Source organism: Colius striatus, chromosome 6, assembly GCF_028858725.1.
Source record: "Colius striatus isolate bColStr4 chromosome 6, bColStr4.1.hap1, whole genome shotgun sequence".
NCBI classification, from domain to species: domain Eukaryota; kingdom Metazoa; phylum Chordata; class Aves; order Coliiformes; family Coliidae; genus Colius; species Colius striatus.
Genome location: NC_084764.1, coordinates 19,932,855 through 19,954,916, shown reverse-complemented (window position 1 = coordinate 19,954,916; position 22,062 = coordinate 19,932,855). Strand labels below are relative to the sequence as shown.

The 22,062-nt window shown below is 38.7% G+C and overlaps 1 protein-coding gene across 2 annotated transcripts; it reads left to right on the top strand.

Moving 5' to 3' along the window:
- Positions 1-4,105: 4,105 nt before the first annotated feature.
- On the top strand, positions 4,106-19,854 carry MBIP (MAP3K12 binding inhibitory protein 1). 2 transcript variants are annotated; one of them, XM_061998794.1, is made up of 9 exons: positions 4,106-4,251; positions 8,518-8,637; positions 10,372-10,593; positions 10,701-10,797; positions 12,229-12,294; positions 13,933-14,085; positions 16,525-16,622; positions 17,529-17,567; positions 18,872-19,854. In XM_061998794.1, exons 1-9 carry the CDS (start codon positions 4,126-4,128, stop codon positions 18,977-18,979), a joined length of 1,029 nt encoding a protein of 342 aa, XP_061854778.1. In that variant the 5' UTR covers positions 4,106-4,125; the 3' UTR covers positions 18,980-19,854. The 2 variants fall into 2 exon arrangements, with proteins under 2 accessions (XP_061854778.1, XP_061854777.1); XM_061998793.1 differs by having other exon boundaries at positions 18,869-19,854.
- Positions 19,855-22,062: the final 2,208 nt, after the last annotated feature.

The window sequence follows — 22,062 nt, the reverse complement described above, 5'->3', positions numbered from 1 at the left end:
AATGTAAAAATGGCACAGTTGTATTTCCTATAGAACATTTCATACAAATCCCATTCCAATCCTGTCTGAATGAGGCTTTCTAAATTTTGACAGTGAGAGAAACACCAAAGGGTCAGCAAAGACATTTGTTTTGAAGGAATGCAGCTCTTATTGGAGAATTAGATTTGCAATTCAGAGCCTTTATTTGATGAAGTTGTTAAGCACATGGCTACATTTTATGGAAGCAGGCTGTTTTTTCATCTGGAGTAGTGCTTAAGATTAGGCATCATCTTAAGCATCTTCCTGAACCAGGATCCACAACCTTAGTTGGAGCGATGCCTTTTCCTAGGTACCCAGGTAGCAGCAGAAGCGAAGTGTTCTGAAATTAGTGCTTGAAAAACGAAATAGAAACTTTTATGCTGGAGAGGACTTTGTTATGTCCTATTCTATTTTAATCCAATGGATAAGACCCTATCAATTTCCTCTTTATAAACTGAAATATTAGTGAAATTTGAATATTTGGGAAAATCTGAATATTAGGGAAAACCACATTACAGCAGTCAGTGCCAAGCTGCACCACTTGCCTGGAGCTCTGAGCAGAATGCAGGGTATTGTTTTTATCTTTGAAGCTCTGAATGATTTCAGTTTGACTTTTTTGTGAAGTGTTGTCTCTTTTGCCTTTCTATACACTACAGCTGACATAGCAGAAGTACACAGCATGAGCTCTTCAATTCAGGAGAAAAATCTGCTTATACATTACACAGGCTCCTTAGCTCAGCACTTCACTCTTTAGCACAACAAACCTCAACCACTGGTACATTCTGCAAAGCACCCACCTTTCTCTGGCTTTTAGTTAGGGACAAAATTAAAATACGACTTCAGAGATTATGTTAATGTCATCTTCAGCAGAAGAAATAGAGCTAGTAATTATGACAGTGATGACCACCAGAAAGAACTCATGTCAATTAGTTTACTGTGAGTTTGAAGTGCTTAAAGGCGCCTAGAGTTGGAAAGATGTGTTTATCATTTTACAAACCAAATAAAAAAGAGAAATAGTGAAAAAAACAAAAGAAAATAATTTTTCACTTTGAATTAACTTGAAGAACTTAGTGGTTTTGTATTTATATTTTTCAAAGTGATTTTGGTGAGAAGGGCTTTTATACACTTCAGAGATCCATTTCAGGGATCAAAGCTGCAGAGGATTTAACATTATCATGATAACTCTATCCCTGAATATTGACAGCAATTCCGGATTATTCCCTCCCTTGGTCATCTCATCATTAAAATATCTGAAGGTAGACACTGCTGCCAAGTTACACACATTTAAATCTTCAGATTCCTCTTTCTAAACTAGGATCTCTATCACTGGCGATTCACTTCTTTCCAGTTTTCTACAAATTCCCTCCAAATTATCAGTATCTTTCCAGCAGTGAGAGTTTCAATAATTTATTGTTTTACCAGCTTTAGTGAGGATGCCATGTAATTTCCTCTGTCTTTATGGGAGGCCTGGATTTACTGTGGCCAGCTTACTGCCAAAAGAGATTGCAAGTGTGTTCACTGCAAGTGATCATATAATCATCTTTTGGAACCATTCTGCACTCGTCTGTCTCTTCCATTACATATTTATGTTTAACATAGTTTGTCTTAGCTGTATTTTCACATGTTTTTTCCCTATTTTCATTTTCTTACATGCTGTCATTTTTCTAATATCTCAAAACACCTTGGATTCTGTTCTTTTCATGTTTGCATTACATAATTCAATCTGGGAAATTTCAGGTGATACCAAATTTATTCAGCTAGCAGCTGCAACACAGACCACGGCCTTCTGAGAAAGTAAGAAAATCTATGCCCTCTTTATCCATAGGAATCATTACTGTTTCTCTAAGAGAAGATATTTGTCATCAAGAGGAAGAAGTCCAAGATTCAGTTCCTGTTTAGTTACCTCTTACTTAATAGGTGGACATCAACAACTCTAAAACTTCATGGTCTTTTGCCTACTTTTCCTGTAATGATCACTGAATAAATAATGGTACACCACCTCCACTGTCTCTTGTTATCCTCCACATTCATTCATTCATCCTTCCTTACATTTCCATGTATTTGGCGACATAACCTCCAGTATCTTCCTGACATTTATGTGCCGTTTATTTTTCATTTGAATCGTCTTGTACCCCTGAACTTGATCCTTGCATGCCTTTGGAGATTCAGCCAGGGCAAACTGCCTCCTCTGACACTGAGAAGCAACAATCAATGACAGGGTGTTACATGTGTGCTCCATGTTCTGTTCTGGCCAGCAAATTGTGTGTCCATTCAGTGTTACAGTGCTGGTAGAAGAAGGTGAAAGGAGATTATATTTTCCTTTATTCTTGAAAGTTTCGTGGTTTGATCCAAATGAGAGGATTACACTTTGCACAGTTTCTTCAGCTATCTGTCTAGAGATAAAACTGCAAGAAGCAGGGCAGGCTGAAGCAGCCAGACCTTGACCATGGAATTAGCTCTGTTGGATAGAACTGCAAAATAAAATTTCAGGGTCATTCTTATCTGACTACCATGTTCTGTGTATGTGTTCAAGATATTGCTGCTTGATAAAACCAGTATCTTTGCAGGAATTAAGTAAATTTCTCTTCATTTCAGAGCTTCCAAATCAGGAATACATTCTGCAGTAAGCATTTCTGAATCCAAAGAGTGGTTCTCATCATCTGAACTCAGGCAAATGCCACCTAGCTCACTTTAGAGAAGACATTCTTGCAAAATACATATCTCCATGAAATATATTTGTAATCATCAGCACTGAAGTTCTCCTTGGAACTATTTTTCCTCTAGAACTGAACAGGACTTTCTCACCTGGGCTCCCCAGCTCAAGGACAGGGAACTTCAGTGCAGGGCCACCAAGATAATAAGAAAGGCTGCAGGAACTGGGGCCGTTCAGCCCAGAGAAGACTGAGGGGGAATCTCATTAACAAGTGTTTAAAAGGTATATGTGAAGAGGATGGGGCAGCACGTTTTTCTGTAGTGTCCAGTTATAGGAGTAGGGGTAACGGACAAAAGCTGGAACACAAAAAGTTTCACGAAAACACAAACTATTTTACTGTGAGTGTGAGCCCTTGCACAGGCTGTCCAGGGGTGTGTGTGTGTGTGTGTGTGTGTGGAGTCTCTTTTTCTGGAGGCTTTCAAAACTCACCTGGACATGTTCCATGTGACCTCATGTAGGTGAACCTGCTTTGGCAGGGGGTTGAACTAGATGATCTCTAGAGGTCTGTTCCAACCCCTACCATTCTACAATATTCTCAAATACTTAAGTTGGTCACTGAATGGAGACACACAATATGACATCTTCAGTTTAGTGTGGTTGATTTTCACTACATTAAGGTAAGCTTTGTCTGGATTGTCTTGGAATAGTCTTGCAAGCCCGATAATCAAGAGTGCTCTAACAAACCTGCTCCTTGTGGTCTGATGAAAAAAAATTGCCTTGCTGTAACCACAAGAGCCAAGGCTTTGAAGAGACACATATGTGAACATAAATAAAGTATAAGCAGAAAAGCACGGCTGGAATGAGCACAGCAATTTGATACAGTTCAACAAACATGCATTGCCCTTCCCTCCATGAACAGCGATCAGAGGAGGCGCTCCTAAGCATGCCTGCCATGTGCCTACTTAATGAGAGCTCCGTCGAACCAGGAGGCAAAGAAAGCGGTAAGGGGGTAAGGCGACCTCGTAGTTAGGAGACATTCTACGGCAGCTGCTGCAGTCTAGAGTTCAAAGCCTGCTGGCACCAAAGGTGTCAAATCATCGCGCCGACGTAGGCCTGCACCCCTGGGCCAACACACTCTGACTCTGCAACCACCGAGGCTGTCTTTCACCAGATGGCTGCAGAGGACCCGAGTTGATAAACGCCTCACAGTCCCAGAGCGTGGGAGCGAGGCCAAGGCGCACTGTGGTGCGGTGGCCGGCCCCGCCTCGCCCGCGCGCAAGGTCCAGCGGCGCCCGCCCAGCGAGCCGCCCCCGCTCCCGCCGGGCCTGGGACTGCTGTCCGCGATTGGCTCCACGCTTGTCCGTCAGGCTGGGGGGGCGGAGACCTTGGGCACGGCCCCCTGAGGAGTTCGTCATCGCGGAGCGACGACGGTGGCGGCGGTTTGGTTCAGTGTCATGGCGGTGGCGGCGGCGCCCAGCCCGCTCCAGCCTGACGGCCGCGCTGCGGAGATCAGCGCCGACCCTGCGGCCTCGGAGGTGGCGAGCAGCGCCCTGCGCTGCCTGGCCGGGTTGGCGGGGCAGGTGAGTGCCGGGCGGACGGAGGAGGGGGCAGGGCTGGGCCCGGGGCAGGGGTGGGCCCGGGGCAGGCCGTGCTCCCGCTTTCCCCCAGCCTTTGGAGCCCTACAGGGCTCCTGAGAGAACGGCGCCGGGGAGAAAAGAGCCCTGCCAGAAACAAGGCAGCGGCCTCGCTTCTGGAGGTTGTTCGCGCCTGCCTGCGAGAGCAGCCAAGCTCCTGTAAGGGCGGGAGGGTGACGGTACCGACTGCGTCTCTCCCGGCCTGGGCAGTCCCTGGGTGGCCGGCCTGCTGCTGTATCGCATAGGCCTGACTGTGCCTTTGCTTCTTAGTGGCAGGACGTCTCCTGTCACTTGGTAGTTTGATGGATGATCTCTCTCGTGAGAAACTGTAATCTGCCTAATTTCTGTATCTTAATAGTTAATGATTTTGAATTGAAAAGCTACCATAAGCTTACAATGTGTGAAATCAAAATAAATGACCAGGAGCTGGAAGTTAGCCTTGCTTGAATAATAACATACTATGAAACACACAGTGTGTCTTGGCGGGTCATATTTTTAACCACCTTTGCTTAGTGGCACTTAAGTTGAAATGCCTACTCTAGGTTTAGTAATGCCTATGAATTATTTAACAGATGTTATGGTACTAGTTGGAGACCCTTAATAGGACAAGGTTTTAGTAACAATTATTGTAATAAATAATTTACAGATTAATGGCTTTTTCACAGTGGAAGTGTGTGTGTAGTTCTGTGAAGGCAGCAGAAGCACACTCTTGCTTCTGAAGTTAGACAGCAATTTGGGGCCAGATGATGAGTGATATCTGTAGGAGATAGTATAACTTAATATATGTTCTTGATACAAAAATACTCAGAAATAGACTGTATTAGATACAAAGACAGTTCAGTAGTAGCTGCTGACTGACCTGAAATGATCTTTTATAGCATTTCAGCTCTCATCTGAACAGAGTCACAGAATCTTAATTGTTGGGACCTTGAAAGATCATCTAGTCCAACCACCTTCTCACCTCAGTTTGCTAGTAATTGTATCTGATTTTAAACAAAAGTAATCCAAAGTTAAGAGCCTGAAAATTCAGGCACTGACTAGTAAGGGTCTCAGTTTTCCTAACTCTAAATTGATTAAAAACTACACTAGCTTTTGAACATAAATCCAGTGCTAAATGATGATCATGCACTGCTGATTCCTAAGATTACAGTAAGATGTATTGAGGAAGGAATATGCCATAATTCTTTCTGCTGACATTTCTAAATGTCATCAATGAAGAACTAGTGACTGTCAGTTTATGCCATGCTGTCATTAAGATTGCTCTTACAGTGTTAACATGAGTGAAAAGTTGAGCTTCTCTATCTATGAAAGACACAAAGAGTAAAGAAAAAGTTTCCTAAGCTCTTAACCAGAGTGCTCATCACAGGTTTAATTAGTTGTTTTAAAATCTACACTAACCAGTCTAGTTTTTCTCTTCTTCAGTAGCTCACATATTGTTCAAGGTTTGCTCTATGTCTAGCATGTCACTGGGGAGAGCTTAAGGATTTTTTGACAATACATGAGGCAAGAGACCAGTCTGGAGTTGATACATACCCTTGGTAGAGTTGCAGTAGTTATGGTAGAGAGTAAAATTGTCCTTGTTGGCATTTGGAGTATAGTCTTTCCATGACAACAAACCCATTTTACTATGAGGAGGGGTCTGGTTGCTCCATCTTAGTTGAGAAGGCCCTTTTAATTGCTCAGTGATGACTGTGTCCAGTTGTTGAGTTACACTCTTGTCTGCTAGCACTTGAGTTATGGTAGATTAACTGTGGTGTTTTCCAGCTTACTGATTCTAGCAATCTGTCTTGCATTTTTTTTTTTACTGAAGCTACTTATTCTCCATTTCCCTTTTATAGAGGTGAGTGAATAATAGAATCAGAATCACGGAATCCTAGGGGTTGGAAGAGACCTTTAGAGATCATCTAGTCCAGATTGTTAGCTGTCAGAGTTTGTGATCTGTCAGAGTAATTTAAGTTGTGTTTATACTAGCAGGTCAGACTGTCAACAGGCATATTTCCGGCACAGGATTTTTTTTACTAGGGCAGTCACTTGGAACACAGTGACCGCAGAGACATCTGGGGATAAAGACTGTAAGACCAATATGACTGAAAAGTTCTTGAAGCTCCAAGTGGCAGTCAGTATCTTTCATAAAACAATTTCAAAGAGCTGAAAGGACTTATGGTCCTCTAAATTGCTACAGAGTAGGTTGTGGACTTGTAAATACACAAAAGCTTTGAAGTTACCAAGTCACAGGATTTATTAACTTGCTTGTCACGGTTCTTGTAGATAGAACAATGTGAAACCCTGAGAAAATGAATTTAATTGTGCTAGAAACGTGTTAAGATGCAGGAGGGGTTCACTCTTCACTTAGATTTAAAATAAATATCTGTAAGTTTAAAATATCACTGGTCTCTCAGTTATTTAAAGTCAGACGCTCTACTGTTTTTGCACATTGAACCACCTGGACAGGAGTCACACACTATGGTATGAAGGTATACATCATCTGATCCTTTTTGAAAAAGAGACTTTATTAGGAAGTTGCAGTAGCAGTACTATTTTGTTTCATTGCAATGACTCTCAGCTACATCTTTTTCACCCTGCCAGTGGACTTTAACGTAGCATATAGCAGAAGTTACTCTAGAAACTTTGGGAAGAAATACACGCTTCAAATGATCACATATGCAGAGTGGCTTAGTTCTTTAAATTTCATTCTTACTAAATTATAGATACTTTCTTGATTTTGTAAGCAGTTCAAAACTAGTATTTCCTAAAGCATTACTTTTCCTATATCCCATGTAGTTTAAGTGCTAAAAAGGAATAACCATTTGTGTGAAAATTATTTAAGAATTACCTCTAGTCAGACCATCTCCTTTACTGTGTCATTTGGAATCTAACACTGAATATACTAAGACTATTCTTTGATGGAAGAAGAAAGGCTCAGGCTTATTGTTCTTTATATGAAATTGAGGTAATGCTGGGGTTTAAAACTAAGTGGATACAACTTAGTATCCACTGTTTTGCCTTCAGAGCAATGCCGCCATTCTTGTGTATAGTTCCCGTTGTTTCTTGATGCATCATGCAGTGAATTCATGCATATACATTCTATAATTTTGTCCATAGCATTTGATGCTGTTAGATATCTTTAGACTGTATGTTAAAGGTCACTTTTGTCATCTGCCTGGGGGCTCTCGTTCTGTTTTGGTTTGATTTGTTTTAAATACTGAAAAGACTGAGGTGTAGATGTACAAATAAGCACATGATTTGGGATTTCTGTGTCTCAAACAGAGTACCTGTAGGTCCTCTTGATTTTAAACAAGAGTCTTAGCTGTATTTAGAATGTGAGGGGATCACTTAACGGGTTGCTTGGTTGGAGAACAACCTACTTGACTTTGGGAAATGAAAATGCTTGTTGCTTCAAGATCTTGAGAAGAGCTTTAGTCTTAGAAAAATGGCAAAGGAGGGTGCAAAAGTGTGTAGTTTGTTAGAGATCATTAACAATCAGCTTTATATTAGAAAGTAAAAGTTTATTTTTAGCTCTTTGAAGATACATAGTTCCTCTAAATAAAACTTCAGATTCACTTTGTGTGTTTATTACTTTAGGAGTTAAATACTACCATTTCTAGGCAAAGAGGATTGTAGCAATTATTATTTTGATCTGAATGCATATAAAGATAACGAGTGTGATTTGGAAATAGATTTGATAGTGGTATTGGGGTTTGTTTAACCTTGAGATTTTTTTTTTAATTTTTTTTTAAAACACTTTAATATAAAGCCTCCTTTGGATTAACAGCAAGTAAAGATTTCAGGAATGTGGCATGGTGCAGTATCAAGACATTGGTCATACAGGCATAGATAGACTTGCAAATTTTGGGATACAATACACGAATTTACAGGACACGGCCAGGATAATTAACATGAATAGTATATTTTTGTATGAATGTTAATTGAATTGAGAATTGTCTAAAGTTAAAGAACAAATTAGTACAATGAAAGTGTGATGAATTAATAAGGAAACTGACATTTTTTTATATACTCTACGAATACTAGCTTACTTTGAAAGTAACAGCTGCTTGGATGATAATGTATGTCAAACCTCTCCAGTGTCTTCACATAAAAATGAGGTCTCTGTGAGATCAAGCATACTTGTTGTCCTGTAGAAGTCTTGTATACCTTTGTGATGTTAAAGCAACATAATATAACAGATTTTGGTTTTGTTTTGCTCTCTTGAAGCTTAACCTTGGAGATGATATCGTGAAAGTTGTAATTGATTGGAGCAAGCTTCAGAACACATCAGCGCTTCAGCCAGCATTGCTGTTCAGTGCACTTCAGCAGCATATTTTATGTTTGCAGGTAAGTATTTCCTTGAACACATTTGACTTGACAAAAGTGATCAACAACTGAATGTAGTTATATTACCTCAACTGTAAAATTTCAGTCATTTTGATCTGACATTGCTATGTCCAGTAAAAAAGAATGTAGAAGTATTATACACTTTGGATTCCACTATGCTTCGTAGGTACTCACACTTCAAAATTTTTCAGATTAGGGGTGGGAATAGCCGATGTAGGTGAACAGGCTGAATAAATGCAGCCTCATTGATTTCTAGACTTGCATTGTAAATGTGATACATTTCCATCTATGGTGGGTTATAATTAAGCAATAAGACACGGCAGGTGTGTGTCATGCTATGATAATGATTCCATGCGTTGGGTGAGTTTTGAGGCTCATGGAGTGCTTTCAGTGGTTCAAGAAGTGGCATTATCCCAGCATGACACATCCTGGAGTGTCTTACTGCAATTAAATATATTTTCAGTGTAGGTTTTTTTTTTTAAAAAAAAGAATAATTTCTTTGACATTAATGTCTCATCTTGCCAAGTAGCCAGTCACCATTACTGTCATTTGTTTTAACTGTTTGAAACTTCCCTACCTTGCCAAAAGTACATGTAATTTACTTGCATAGCAGGGAGGGTGAGCAGTTTGTCAGCTGGTAACTGAACAGTGTTTTGACCTTGATAGTTCATCTGCAAAAGGTGAGGATTTGAATACCACTTTTTTTCTTCATCTGATCAATGAATTATTTCAATTGTGTAGTACTGAAAAGGTGAAAAGGAAGTTCCTGTATTTGCTTGTCTGTAGGTAAAAGACCTTTTATGTTTTCCAGACATTCACTAAGTCTTTGGTGTGATAAACAAAAAGGGAAAATATACAAGATAAAAGCAAGTAAAAATTACATCCAGCTGTAAGAATATGACAAGTAGGAATTGGATTCCATTTCAGGAAATGTGACTGGTAATAATCCTGTTCTCGTTACAAAAAAATAAAGATAATATCTAAGGGGGAAGTAAGCAGTGAAACTCAAGACTAGATGAAACTGGTAACAATTTAAAAAGGGAATGTGACATATATCTGTACTGAGGTTTTGCTATTACATCTTGTGTAAGAGTTATTGCAGTAGAATAAGCATTTATTTTTGCTGCTACAAATGTCAGTGCATTCTCTCATTTAATTTCGTGACCTAAGTAGGTAATCAACCGTGTCAAGAAAAGCATGTGTTCAGGATAACGCCTATATATTTCATGTCTGTGTTCTCTCATTCACTTGGGCAACTGCAGTTTCAAGTGGAGAATGTAGTGCTGTGGTGATAAAGTAAAGGCTTTACAGTATGAAAGCATTGGCTTTTATGTTAAGGAGGAAAAATACTAAGCCTTACTGTTCTGAGTAGGCATGTGAATGACATGTTAATTAAGTGCCATTGGTGCCAACGATTGAATCTTTGATTTAGCTAGTAACAAACAAGTAGCAAGCAGATTTTCACAGAAATTTGGGAGTTTTCCTATACAAGCCTCTAAAAGGCACAGGTCAAAAAGGCCAGATTCCTGATGTGCACAGTATTTGGAACTATAGGAGTGTTTTTTCTTATTTTATTACTGTGTTCCATCAGAGGCAGATGTTGTAATTCCAAAAATTATTTCAGTTGGCCTGCCTTAGAAATTCTAATAGTACTTGGCTTTTGGTGGTTTAGTTTTGTGATTTTTGGGTTTTTGGCCTTTTTTTAAAGCCCAACATACTGTTTTCTTTGTTCAGCCTCTTTTAGAAAAACTTCAATCATTGATTAAAGAGGAAAATACAGGCCATGTTGAACCTGCTGGTAAAACAGAAGGCCAGCCTTGTGAAAGGAGTTCAGATGTTTATGATGGTAACTGTCAGACTGAAGAAAAGTATGCAAGTTATGACTTGAGAGATTTGAAGGATGCTCATGTGATTTTTGATCCAGAGGTGGTCCAAATAAAAGCTGGAAAAGCTGAAGTAAGTGATTTACCTAAATTTTAAAAAGCCCAGAAACCAAAAGACCTTTCTAAATTTTACATTGAAAGAATGAAATAGATATATGCCATCATGTTTATTACCTGCAGATTGACAGGCGGATATCAGCCTTCATCGAGAGGAAACAAGCTGAGATCAATGAAAATAATGTCAGGGAATTTTGCAATGTTATTGATTGTAATCAAGGTAACTGGCTAGCCAGACTTTAATCTTCATAGCAATTTAAGGTGTTTTTTTTAATTTTCTTTTTCAAAAGCACTGTGCTATATTTAAAACAGAACTTTATATTTTAAGAGTAACTTTGGTTTAATGTTAACAACTTGCATGTGCACTGCAGACATTGTTAGATGAAAAGAAAGTCATGGGATTAAAATGTTCAATGCATCTCAAACAGATGATAGCTGTTACGACGTTCATTTTAAGAACTGCCATCTGAAATCAGATGATTTTGTAGTTCCCAGGGTTTTAGCTAGATGTTCCCTCCAAAGTCAACAGAATTGAAGCATGAGTTCAAAAATGTCATGTGAATAGCATATTCAAATTGAAATTAAGTTAAGGCTAGTTACATTACAAGTAATTGTTTTTTGCAATCAATTTAAGTTGCTAGCTACTTAGAATAACTTTTTCCTTTAAATGTTAGTCCTGCACCAGCATTAGTAATTTTATGTTTAATGCACTAACTCTCGTAATTGCCAGTGTCTATAACCAAACCATCTTAAATCCATCTGGTAGGCTGGATCCAATTAGCATGATAACTAGCTGTAACCAAATGCCTACTAAAAGTGAAGACACATAAGCAACAGGGAGACATTTTATAAGTACCTGTGAACCCAGGTATGCATTGTCTCTGTGATGTACTTATGCTTTTAAAGAAAAGCTTATTCTTCTATAAACTTTCTAGGAAGAGAGTTTAACTCCTTGAATATTAGTTGGAATCACATCTTAAGTCTAGGAGAATATCCTAGAGAATGTTAATTACATACAGATGAAATGATAATAAGACCTTCCTTTGTATGTTTGGGCATAATCAAATATGTGTAAAGCTTTGGTGCATATAAATATAGATTAAAATACAAACATTAGAATAAACTAAGATGATCTGTACTGGAGGTTTTTGTGATGAAACACATTAAAGAAGTCACAGGCATCAGAACAAATGATGAAGGTGAGAGAAGAATACTGATGAGTAAACTAGGCCAGTCTAAAAATAGGAGGATATCAAACAAAAGGACGTAAAACTAGAATAATGGTGACAAGCAGGGAAAAGATTTCTGTACAGGAAGGAAGAAATAAGTTACAGAGAAATACAGTGAAAAATAAGCAAATAAAGTAGAAATTGGAAGAAATTTGGTCTTGATTGGTCCACTAAATTTTTAAACACACGTATGCATACATTTATATAAATGACTTAAGCAATTACAACTAGTAAGTCCATGCAAGTGTGTGAAACTATTAATGAGCAAGTGTTTGTAGGATGAATATAGTATTTCTGGTGTGTTTTATTATATGAAAAATCTTAATTAGATTTGTTAAAGCCTAAAAGCTGATGATAATTTGAATATTTTGAATTATAAATGCATAATTAGGACCTCACTTGTTGTATTATTACTTATTTAGAAAATAGCTGTGCCAGAACAGATGCAATTTTCACACCCTATCCTGGATTTAAAAGCCATATAAAGGGTAAGGAACTGTTTTTATAGCCATTTATTGAATGTCCAGATAGAACAGCACTGGTGAATTTTTTACATTAAAACTTTGTATAGAATGCTCAAAAATGCACATTTAATGTATTGATTTCTTACTCTAGTAAATACTTTTATGTCTTTGCTTACTTCTCCAAGGTTTTCTGTTGTGTAACTGCTTCCTTAAGCAAATGGTTATGCACTAAAGACCAAAACAAAGTAGCCTGTTTTCAGTGTCTGAAAGGGAAGATGCAAAGGATAAAGCAGGACAAAGAAGCTGAACAATTCCTAGATTGTGAAGAAGGTGAAGCCAGCAGTCCAGTTAAGGAATTGAGATTAAGTGAGATTAGCTTCTTTTCTTAAAAAAAATTGGTGTAAGTATATTGAATTATAAAATAGTTTTGGGAAGCAATGGAAGTTCTAAGACAGATTTATGCAAAGTGACAAGCTGGAAAACAATCTTACCACTGCACTACCTTTTAGGAAGAAAGAAATAGCGTAGAAATGATTGTCCAACAGAAGTTGTGTAAAAGTTGGCTTCTCCACGTACTGCTCTCTAGGTTTACACAAGTTACTCTGTTTAAAAAAAACCAAAAGCTCCAAAATGAGAAAGTAACTCTTGTTTCAATTTTTGAGAGTGTTAGTATTCAGTTTTCTACTTGATCTTGGCTCTAGAAACCAATTAGTTATTTTGAATTCCAGAATTCAGAGTAATAAGTAAGCTAAGAGGGAGATGGGAAAATGAGTTTGAGCTTAGAGTCTTTCAGTAAGAACCCCTTTCACTTTTTAAACCGAGTGCTGGTTTGCACCTTGAATGGTAGTGTAGTACAGGGAAAAAGAAAATTTGCACTTCAGGTAACTGAAACTGAACAGTTCATAACTGGAGCGTGAATAACACTTAGAAAGGAATTGGAAATAAAACCAGCATAAACTGAAGGAAGAATGTGACATGTGGCCTTCATGAAGTACTAAAAAGATGTGTGCTTCAGTGTCTGGAGTTACCAACATAGTCTTTAATTCTGCAGCATATTGCAGTAGTCCTGTCAGGAAAGACTTAAGAAATGACCATGATTTAAAGAGAAGTGAACAAAATCTTCTATTGAAGATACAGTTCAGCAGAAGAAAAAGGTAGACCCAGAAGCAGCTGAAGAGTCGTTAAAGCTGTTGCTTAAATAACAAAAGTCAGAAGAGAACTTCCTTGCTGCGATTCATCGCAGTTCTTCCAGTTGCTTATCTCCACTCATCTTCATGTATTTATGCTTCCTGTAATACTGTGTCTGGTCTCTTCTTTGCATTCACAACAGCTCACGTGTGCAACTGCTGACATAGATACTGGATTTTCTGCTATTTATCAGCAGCTGATGACAAATTCTTGATACTACCATTCTACATTAATGTATGAGTAATTATTTTACTTTGCATATGTAAAGTCCTAGTTTTTTGTTTAGTTAGTTATGCAAAAATAGGAGAACGCTTTTACTTGAACCTTTGATCTTAATGTGTGTGGGACTCTTCACATATGAGAATGGTATGAAACTGATTTAGCACAGATTTTCATCTTTTAATATTTTGTTTAAGTTAGATGTACTTTCTGATTTGTGTGCATGTACATTAAATTTATGTTCTCTTTACCTAGTTTCTAGGGTAGTAAATACATATGGACCTCAGACTAGATCTGAAGGAGCACATGGGTCCAGTCACAAAGCCAGTGTACCTGTTCACGATTGTGGGAACCAAGCTGTTGAGGAGAGACTGCAAAACATTGAAGCGCACTTACGGTTACAAACAGGTTTGTGTCATGTTTTCATTTTGACATCCGTTTGCCAGTTTGTACTACTGTTGGCAGTACAGTTGTCATTTACTACAAACACTGGGCAAGTCTATAAAAACTCTTGACTGTAAAAACAGTGGTTAGATCCACTGTAGGGTTTAGTCACCCCAAGTTACTACAATCTAATGTTTAGATTCTTAGGCCTAAATAGAACCGAGATTTGTGTTCAAATTAGGTTTAGTTAATCTGTACTTAGTGGCAAATGGGAGAAGCACTTCAGAATGGAATTTAAAACAATCTGGAATATTTGGAGGTAGGGATTCTCCATAGCCAGTGGAGTCTTTCTGCCTTGACCTACTGAAAAGGAAAAGCTGAAGTTAGGACAGTCCTGCTTTGTGGGTCACAAATAGGATGAACCCTAAAGGCAAATGATTCTTGAAATACAGTTAGGTGAGAAGCTTGTTTCCCAGAATGTGATAAGCTCATTGTCAGTGCTTCCCTTTAGTCATGCAAATGTGAGTCCCCATCTTTCACTAAAACAAAAGCCAAAAATAGAAAAAAATGGGCTCCTGAGTTAAAATTAGTTGCTTTTCTCACCCCAGCCTCTGTTTACTTGAATCAATGGGCCACTTATCAAGGTGGAATCTATTTTTTCTGACAATTTTTTTCAAAACAGAACAGAAGCACAGGTCTTCACCTTATAAAGTGAACATTTCACACATCACACTGCAGACAACACACTGGCTTTTTTGTCTTCTAAACGCTGGATAGATATCAACCCATTCTCTAAGAATATGGTGAACATTAACTAGATTCCTGTGAATGCATACTGGATCAAAGTTCTCTGGCAGCAAGGAGAGTAGAATACTCCTGTTGCAGCAGCTACTGTTATAGCTTGATGCTTAGCTGTCCTAAAAATAAGGTGGGTTTTGTGCATAGAATTTGCAAGTGGTGCAATTTGTTAAGGTTGCAACATGTAGTAGCTTTGGAGTTTATGCATATCAGGGATCGTGATTTGGGGTGACTAAGACTGAGAGGCCCTTGCTTCCAGGTTGTGCCTGTAATAGGTGACATAAGTTTGTTTGAAGGAAGAGGTCAGCTAAACAGGGAAAGGGGAGGAAAGTGCACAATTCCAGCTCAACTCCTGTCCAAATCAGCAGTCATGGGGAAGGTCTCAAGATTACTTTTTATTTACCTCAGCAGCCGTGCAAAAAGTGTTCATCTGAGCAGGTAACCTACCATGACTACCTACTCACAGGTTTTTGTTTCTGATGACTGAAAGAGTTGTTCTTGACTCACCTGCTGTTTTTCAGAACAGCTTCTTCTAGTGCTAGCACTGCTCTTTCCCTTTACATTAAGACAGCAATATTAAGAAGAGTGAGAGGTCAGTCGATTTAATTAGTAGCTGCTGAGTGATGACTAGAGAGCAGAACTGAAGGAGGGAAACTACCTACAAAATTGTCAGTCTGAAGTGAAGAAATATATGAATGGCAAAAAAATCAATTAGTGCTTATTTCAGTAGTTTGTGCAATAGAATTGTCTTACCTAACAGACCTAGAAATAAATGGAAACAGGTTGCAAGGTAAGCAAAAGCTTGCTAAAGGTTTGGTTGTTCAGAGCCAGACTATCATTATAATTGGAATAGCCAGTAGTTACTGATGATAAACAGCGATTTTGGAACCTCTCTATACTATGTAGTATAAGTAAGATGCTTTCTAAGGCTTGTCTTTTGATCAGTTCTTACATGGGGAAACAAGCCCAAACTGCTGTAGTTAGCTGCAAACAGCAAACTAGTTTAGGTGATTTTTAATGGCTGTTGTTTCTGTGGTGTTTGTGGGTTTTGATGTTTGTTTGGGTTTTTTTTACTTGGGAGGGGGAGGTGTGCATTTTTTTTTTCGGTTGGTTGAGGGCTTTTTCCCAAGCTGTTATTCCATTCCATGCACACGTTGGCTACTCATGCTGCTCCCATATATATGGCAAAGCAAATGCTGCTCTTTGTCAAATGCAACTCGTACCTGTCCTCAAACCTCCGATGTTCACTGGAGATATGGGTTTCCTTCAGATAAAAGAAAAAAACCCTATCTTTATTTTGAGTATCACTGCTGAATTCAGGTATGGTCTGCTATCGCATCTGCACCTTCCTGATCCTTCTGTCAGTTTTGAAGTGGTGACATTTGATGTGTAATCAAAGTATTGTGAGACTGATCATTAGTTTTTCCAGGTCTGTATTTAAGCCACATGCATAAAGTTGTGTATTGCCTTCCCTGCCTTATCAGTTGGATTTTACTCTGAATCCTGTTAGTTACCCAGCCTTTTTATTATCCCATCCACTTATTTTGTTTCAGCTATTGGTTAATAATTGGATGTGAAAAATTCACCTGTAAAACTTGAAATGTTTTGTTTAAAAAGTTATTCTGGCGCTTTTCCTGATTTCTTTATTTGTACTGGTATATTTAGGTGGTCCTGTACCAAGAGACATTTATCAGAGAATTAAGAAGCTTGAAGATAAAATCCTTGAGCTGGAAGGACTGTCTCCTGAATATTTTCAATCTGTAGTAAGACATACTCTCGACTTCCTCTAGTATACCTAAATGCATTTGGGACTTTTGTGTTTAATTATGTGATATGCTGACAAAAACTTCAGGAGTCAGAGGACAGACATTTTCGATAGACCACTCTGGCTTGGTACAATGGTTATATTTCATGTGTGGACTATCTATGTAAGTTTGAATTCTAAGAACTTACTAAGTTCTAATTTCTCGTTTGAAAGAAAATGGTATTTGTTGGCAGGGAAAAAAATGTAGCCACCCTAGCCTAAGTAATTTGTAAGAAATGTTATAGAGGTTGAGTTTTTCCACCCCACCCCCTCCTGCTGCCCTCTCAATAACAATCTGAAGTATTATGATAACAAATTGACTAGTTTTGATCTTGATAAAAATTCATTAATGGCTTAAATTATTAAATCCTTTGGGCTTCGGTACATGATCTAATTACTAAGGATCAGCTATGCAATGTAACTTCCAATAGGATGAGAGAGTTAAACCCATGAAAAATTGTTTTGTGAGATTCTGACAGTTTAATTTCTTTTGTTGCAAGTCTTCAGGCAGAGTTCCGTTTCTTTCTGAATAAGTAAACCTTATCCTTCATTTACCAGAGCAGATTAGAACAAAGAGAAGATTAGTTGTACTATATTAGGCTCTGCTTGACTCTAGAAATTTCTTTTCTGTTGTCATACTCTTCTTTCCCCAAGCATGGAGAAGTTTTGACAGCTTCTCACTGTTCTCCAGTAGTATTTCTTGTGATCCAAACTACTTAATTATAAACAGAGATTTCTTTAATCTGTGGAAGGGCAGTCAGTGTTCCTTTTGTACTTTAAAGATGTCAACATTTTTTACAGAATTACTTTGTGGTCCTCTTGTCAGTGCAATATTAAATCTGTTTTCATTATGTCTTTTCTTTAGAGCTGTTCTGGCAAGAGGAGAAAGGTTCAGCCTCCCCATGTAAGTGCTATGAACTTCTGTTTATGGAATCATTATGGTTAGAAAAGACCTTTACGATCATCAAGTCCAACCACTAACCTCACACTGCCAGGCCGATCACAGAACTAAACCGTATCTCTCAGCACCTCATCTATACATCTTTTGAATATCTCCAGGGATGGTGACTCCACCACCTCCCTGGGCAGCCCGTTCCAATGTTTAGTTCAGCTTTAGGATATTCTGAGTGAAAAGTAATCAGAAGTTTTATCAAACAAACAGGTAACTTCTCATAAATAGCAGCATCAGTATTGGATAGCTGACTGGCAAGGAAAGAAAGGGAAGGAGACAAAGTTCATGGTTGACACAATAAAATGAGTCTTCCAAGATTCTATACTACCATAGGTCAGTTAGTGTTTACACCTGTTAGAAGGAAGATAGAATAAAACAAATCTGTAATTATATTAATCAAGGTTGGGGTAACAAGCAGTTTGTGAGTTCTGATCGGCCTTCTGGTTTTCTCTTGTGGCTTGGTGGGCTTTGTTGATCTTTTTTTTAATAGGTTTTTAATTCACTTTATCGGTTTATGAAGAGATGGTAAGGGTAGAAATAACTGGCTTGGCAAAAAGAGCTGCCATTATAGCAGATGTTAACCTAAATCAGTAACACTTTCCCTTCTCACATCACCATCTCAGAAGGGAACGCATTAATCAAGTACCTGAGACTACAACAGAGCTGAGTTGGTAGCTGGAACGGTGTCTGCTGTAGCCATCACGCTGGGAGCCACATGGGCTGGGGAGAAGGCCTAGAATGGGATGTGGGCCATCTGAGACTTAAAATAGGCTTGTTTATATGAGGAAAAAAAATCGTCCTTAAGGTGAAATACTGTTACAAAAAGCATGATGACCAGTTCTTTGAGTAAGAAGAGATAAAAAAATTGTCAGGTTAAGCGGGCACAGAGCAGATTGATGTTGGGCAATAGGAAGACAACCCCTTCATTTGTAACGTCGAGTTCTACAAGACGTAGATAGTCTCGTCCAGTGTTTTAACATCAAAGGATTTTTGGGTTTGCTGTGAACAGGTTAAGCAAACATCTAATGGAAATAGCATGGGTATATTGATCTGTAATTAGGACTGTCGGTTTCTTGTAAGTTTATATTCTTTTTCTTTCAAATTTAAATGGCCATAGACTACATTCAGACAATTCTGCAAGAGTATTTCTGTGATTTTGTGCAATATGGAGTGACCTCAAGTATCAAGTGCCAGGCCACTTCTCTTGCAATTACAAGATGTAAATGATTGTGGTGTGTATTTTGTTCTTTTAGCAGAACTATTCATTGGCTGAACTTGATGAAAAGATCAATGCTATAAAGCAGGCATTACTGAGGAAGACAAAAGAAAGCAAGTCCAAGGAGGCTGAGCGACTTCTTCGATAAAAAAACACCCAAACGGCTTTTCAGACTCCTCATCGTGCTTCACACATACCTAAACCATAGACCTGAGTAATGCTTATCGGGATTGACTTCAGCAATGAAAGCAAAGCATGCATATAAACTCTTTTTGGTTGATCTTGAAAGCTGTATTTCAGAGTAATTAATTTAAAGACAGTCATATTAGTTAAATAGTTACTTTAATATGAAGAGAGTTTTAGGAATAGCATTCTAACAATCCATCCCCTTCTGTTATAAAGGAGGATTGCAGCATTGTTCATATGTGAGAAGTCTTAAGCATGCAAATGCTACATTTTACATGTAATTCTAGGTGACTGAATATTCAAAAGGGCTATCTTTTGAATACTTTTCATGTAAGTAATTTGCATAGACCTGTGAAATGAAATTAAGTACTTCCTCATAAGTAAACTGTCTTAGGGGAAAAAAAAGTTACCGAAACCTTGCAGTGAGCATGCTTAAATGCTTTTTTTTTTTCTGTGTTTGTTACTAGTTTTGCAGTTGTTGGAAATGCAGCAAATTGCATTTCTGTTTGAAAGATGGTTAGAGAAATCTTCTATGTGTAAATAAAGACACCTTTTCATTTCCTCAGTGTCCTATAGGAATTCAGACTTAATACCCTGCTAACAAAATTAATACATTGTAAAGATGACTACAGGGGAGGTTTTGAGGAACATGCCAGCAGGCACCAGCAGCTTCTCTTCCTCCCCTATGTATGCTTACATGACTTCTGGAGCGTGGATGCTGGGTACATAGTTTAAAGTCAAGTTGGACCTTTGGCCACACACTGCGGCATGATTTTTGTTTTGTGTTTTGTTGTTTGTTTGTGGGTTTTTTAATAAAACATTTTCTGTTTAAACCAATTCTTTAGTTTATTTGTTCTGTCTCTATTCTTTTATTGCAGAAAAGTAGCTGTTACAGAGGGAGTGTTTCACATGAGCTGCTCTGCTTACAGCAGTCGTACTATTGCTGGCTCTGTATCAGTCTCTGGGGCAGGTGTTAGGAGCAGTACTGACACTTTGTCCGTCTTGCACTTTGGAAAAATAGTAGGCATTTTCTGTGTTTCCATGTTCCTATCTAGACTAACATTTTTTGCAGTTGCAGCAACTGCACCTAATGCTTCTCTGAAGGTGAACCGGCAGAGGTGGGAGACAGAGCTTCTTGAGCTCTGGTCAGGAAAGAAGACGGTACAATAGTTACCTGTTCAGATGCTTAGTGTTCACCTAGGAAGAGATTAACCCAAGCAGTCATGAGTGCCTCAAGTACAGCGTTGGATACAAAGAGCCACTTGCAGTTGAAGACTGACCTGCCTTTGCCTAGAACTGTTACTTAGATGATACGTTCCATATCAGTACAATATACTACAAGGACTACTTTTGTAGTTGTTTACAAGGTGTTGTAATTGTTTACAATCCTAACAGCTAAAATTATGAGGAGAGTTTGGGTGAAGCAGCACAGTGAGCAGCAACTTTTACCTCAAATAGATAAGCTTTATTTTTTGTCTACAAAACAAGTGTGCTGCATACCAAGAGCTGCAGCTGAGAAGAGGTGTGCCTCCCACCACATGGTGGTGGTGGGAAAAGTGATGAGAGGTTCCCATTACAAGTTGGGACAGGAAGGATGACCACAGGGCTTTAGCTTTTGCAGATCAGGAGCCTCTACTCATGTGCATTGTAATTCAAGTACTCTTGGGATGTGCTGGCTAAGTGTTGCATTTGCACTGTGCAGTTTTCTCTGGAAAATTCTGTAGTGAAGCTCTGGAAGAGATCAATCTCTGATAGATACCCAGGTCTGAAAGATTTATTTAATTTTCAAGTATTTGTTGTTCATTTACATTAAAACACATGTACAGAAAAAGAAACAAACCTTCAATTGTCATCTGAGGTCAGTTCTTGGAGTAAGGTAGAAGCACTGCTGCTTTCCTCAAGGGAGACTGGTTAAAAAAAAGACTGCATTAGCAGATTCAAAGTGGCTTTTTCTGTACTGAATTGCCTGCTACTTGAAAGATCTCTTGCCATGGGATTCTCCTCCTCTTAAGATGGCAGCCAATGTAGCAGTTAAGGGTTGAAAGTATAATGAAGATTCATTGTAGCAAGACAATAGCTAAGGAGACAACAGCAGAAGTACTGCACGTGGTAATTTGTTAGCCCTATATATCAAATAAGTGCTACAGGTACACTTGAAAAATGTCAAAGTATTCAGCTTGCTTTGTTATTAGACCTTTGCCACTCTTTGGTTTCAAGTTGTTAATTTCATGTACACTTAATACCAATGTTCCTGTCATACTAAAATTCATTAGAAAGATATTCTGCTGTGAGTTAAACATTAAAAGTCATTGCAGATTTCAGAGGGCTGCCAAGCTGTTGGAAGTGTCCTTCCCTCTGCTGTATGACTTTCATGCCTTAGAAGAATGGAGGAACAGGACATTCTTCCTGTATTCAGTGTTACCAACCTTACCAGTTCATCCTTCCTTGCTTTTCTCTCTGTGAGCTTTAACTTCTACAAACTTCCACTGTAAGGACTATTTCTGCAGACAGACGAGCTATGTGATCTACCATACACCCATAGCAAAGGGGATACAGGATAGACCTCTTACACTATCCCTTTGGCAGAACTGCTAATTAATGCTGATTTTCCTCAGCACCCAAACCACTATGGTACTGGCTGATAGGTGGGGCTGCAGGGGCTGGAGTGTGAAAAGCTACCCAAAAATGAAGCAAAAGCAGGCAGTGTTTACTATCTTCCTGTCATGTCTCAACACCTTCACCAAGGCCTTTTTACCAATGCTGGTCTCATCTGCACTTCCTTTCCTCCTAAAGGACACACCCAAATGTTCCCAAGAGAACTTCATGTCTTTGCTAAACGTCTTTCTCCATTTCCAGACAACCAGCAGTACAGTTTAGTGCTGAGGATATCTTCCCTCATACAATGTTTTCCCCTGGGGCTGCTCATGGCATTCAGCAGCCTGTGCAAGGAGAAGCACTGATGTCAGTGGCTGCTTCTTACTGCAGGGGAATTTGTCAAAAGGCCAGGTTTGAATCTGAACTGGGAAAAGGGATGGTTTAGATGTG

Bases quoted from the DNA above. Each gene is read 5' to 3' on its own strand.
- MBIP (XM_061998793.1), top strand. From the start codon at position 4,126: ATGGCGGTGGCGGCGGCGCCCAGCCCGCTCCAGCCTGACGGCCGCGCT. The intron at 8,638-10,371 runs GTAAGTATTTCC...TTCTTTGTTCAG, and splicing joins AGCATATTTTATGTTTGCAG to CCTCTTTTAGAAAAACTTCA. The intron at 14,086-16,524 runs GTTTGTGTCATG...TGGTATATTTAG, and splicing joins GCACTTACGGTTACAAACAG to GTGGTCCTGTACCAAGAGAC.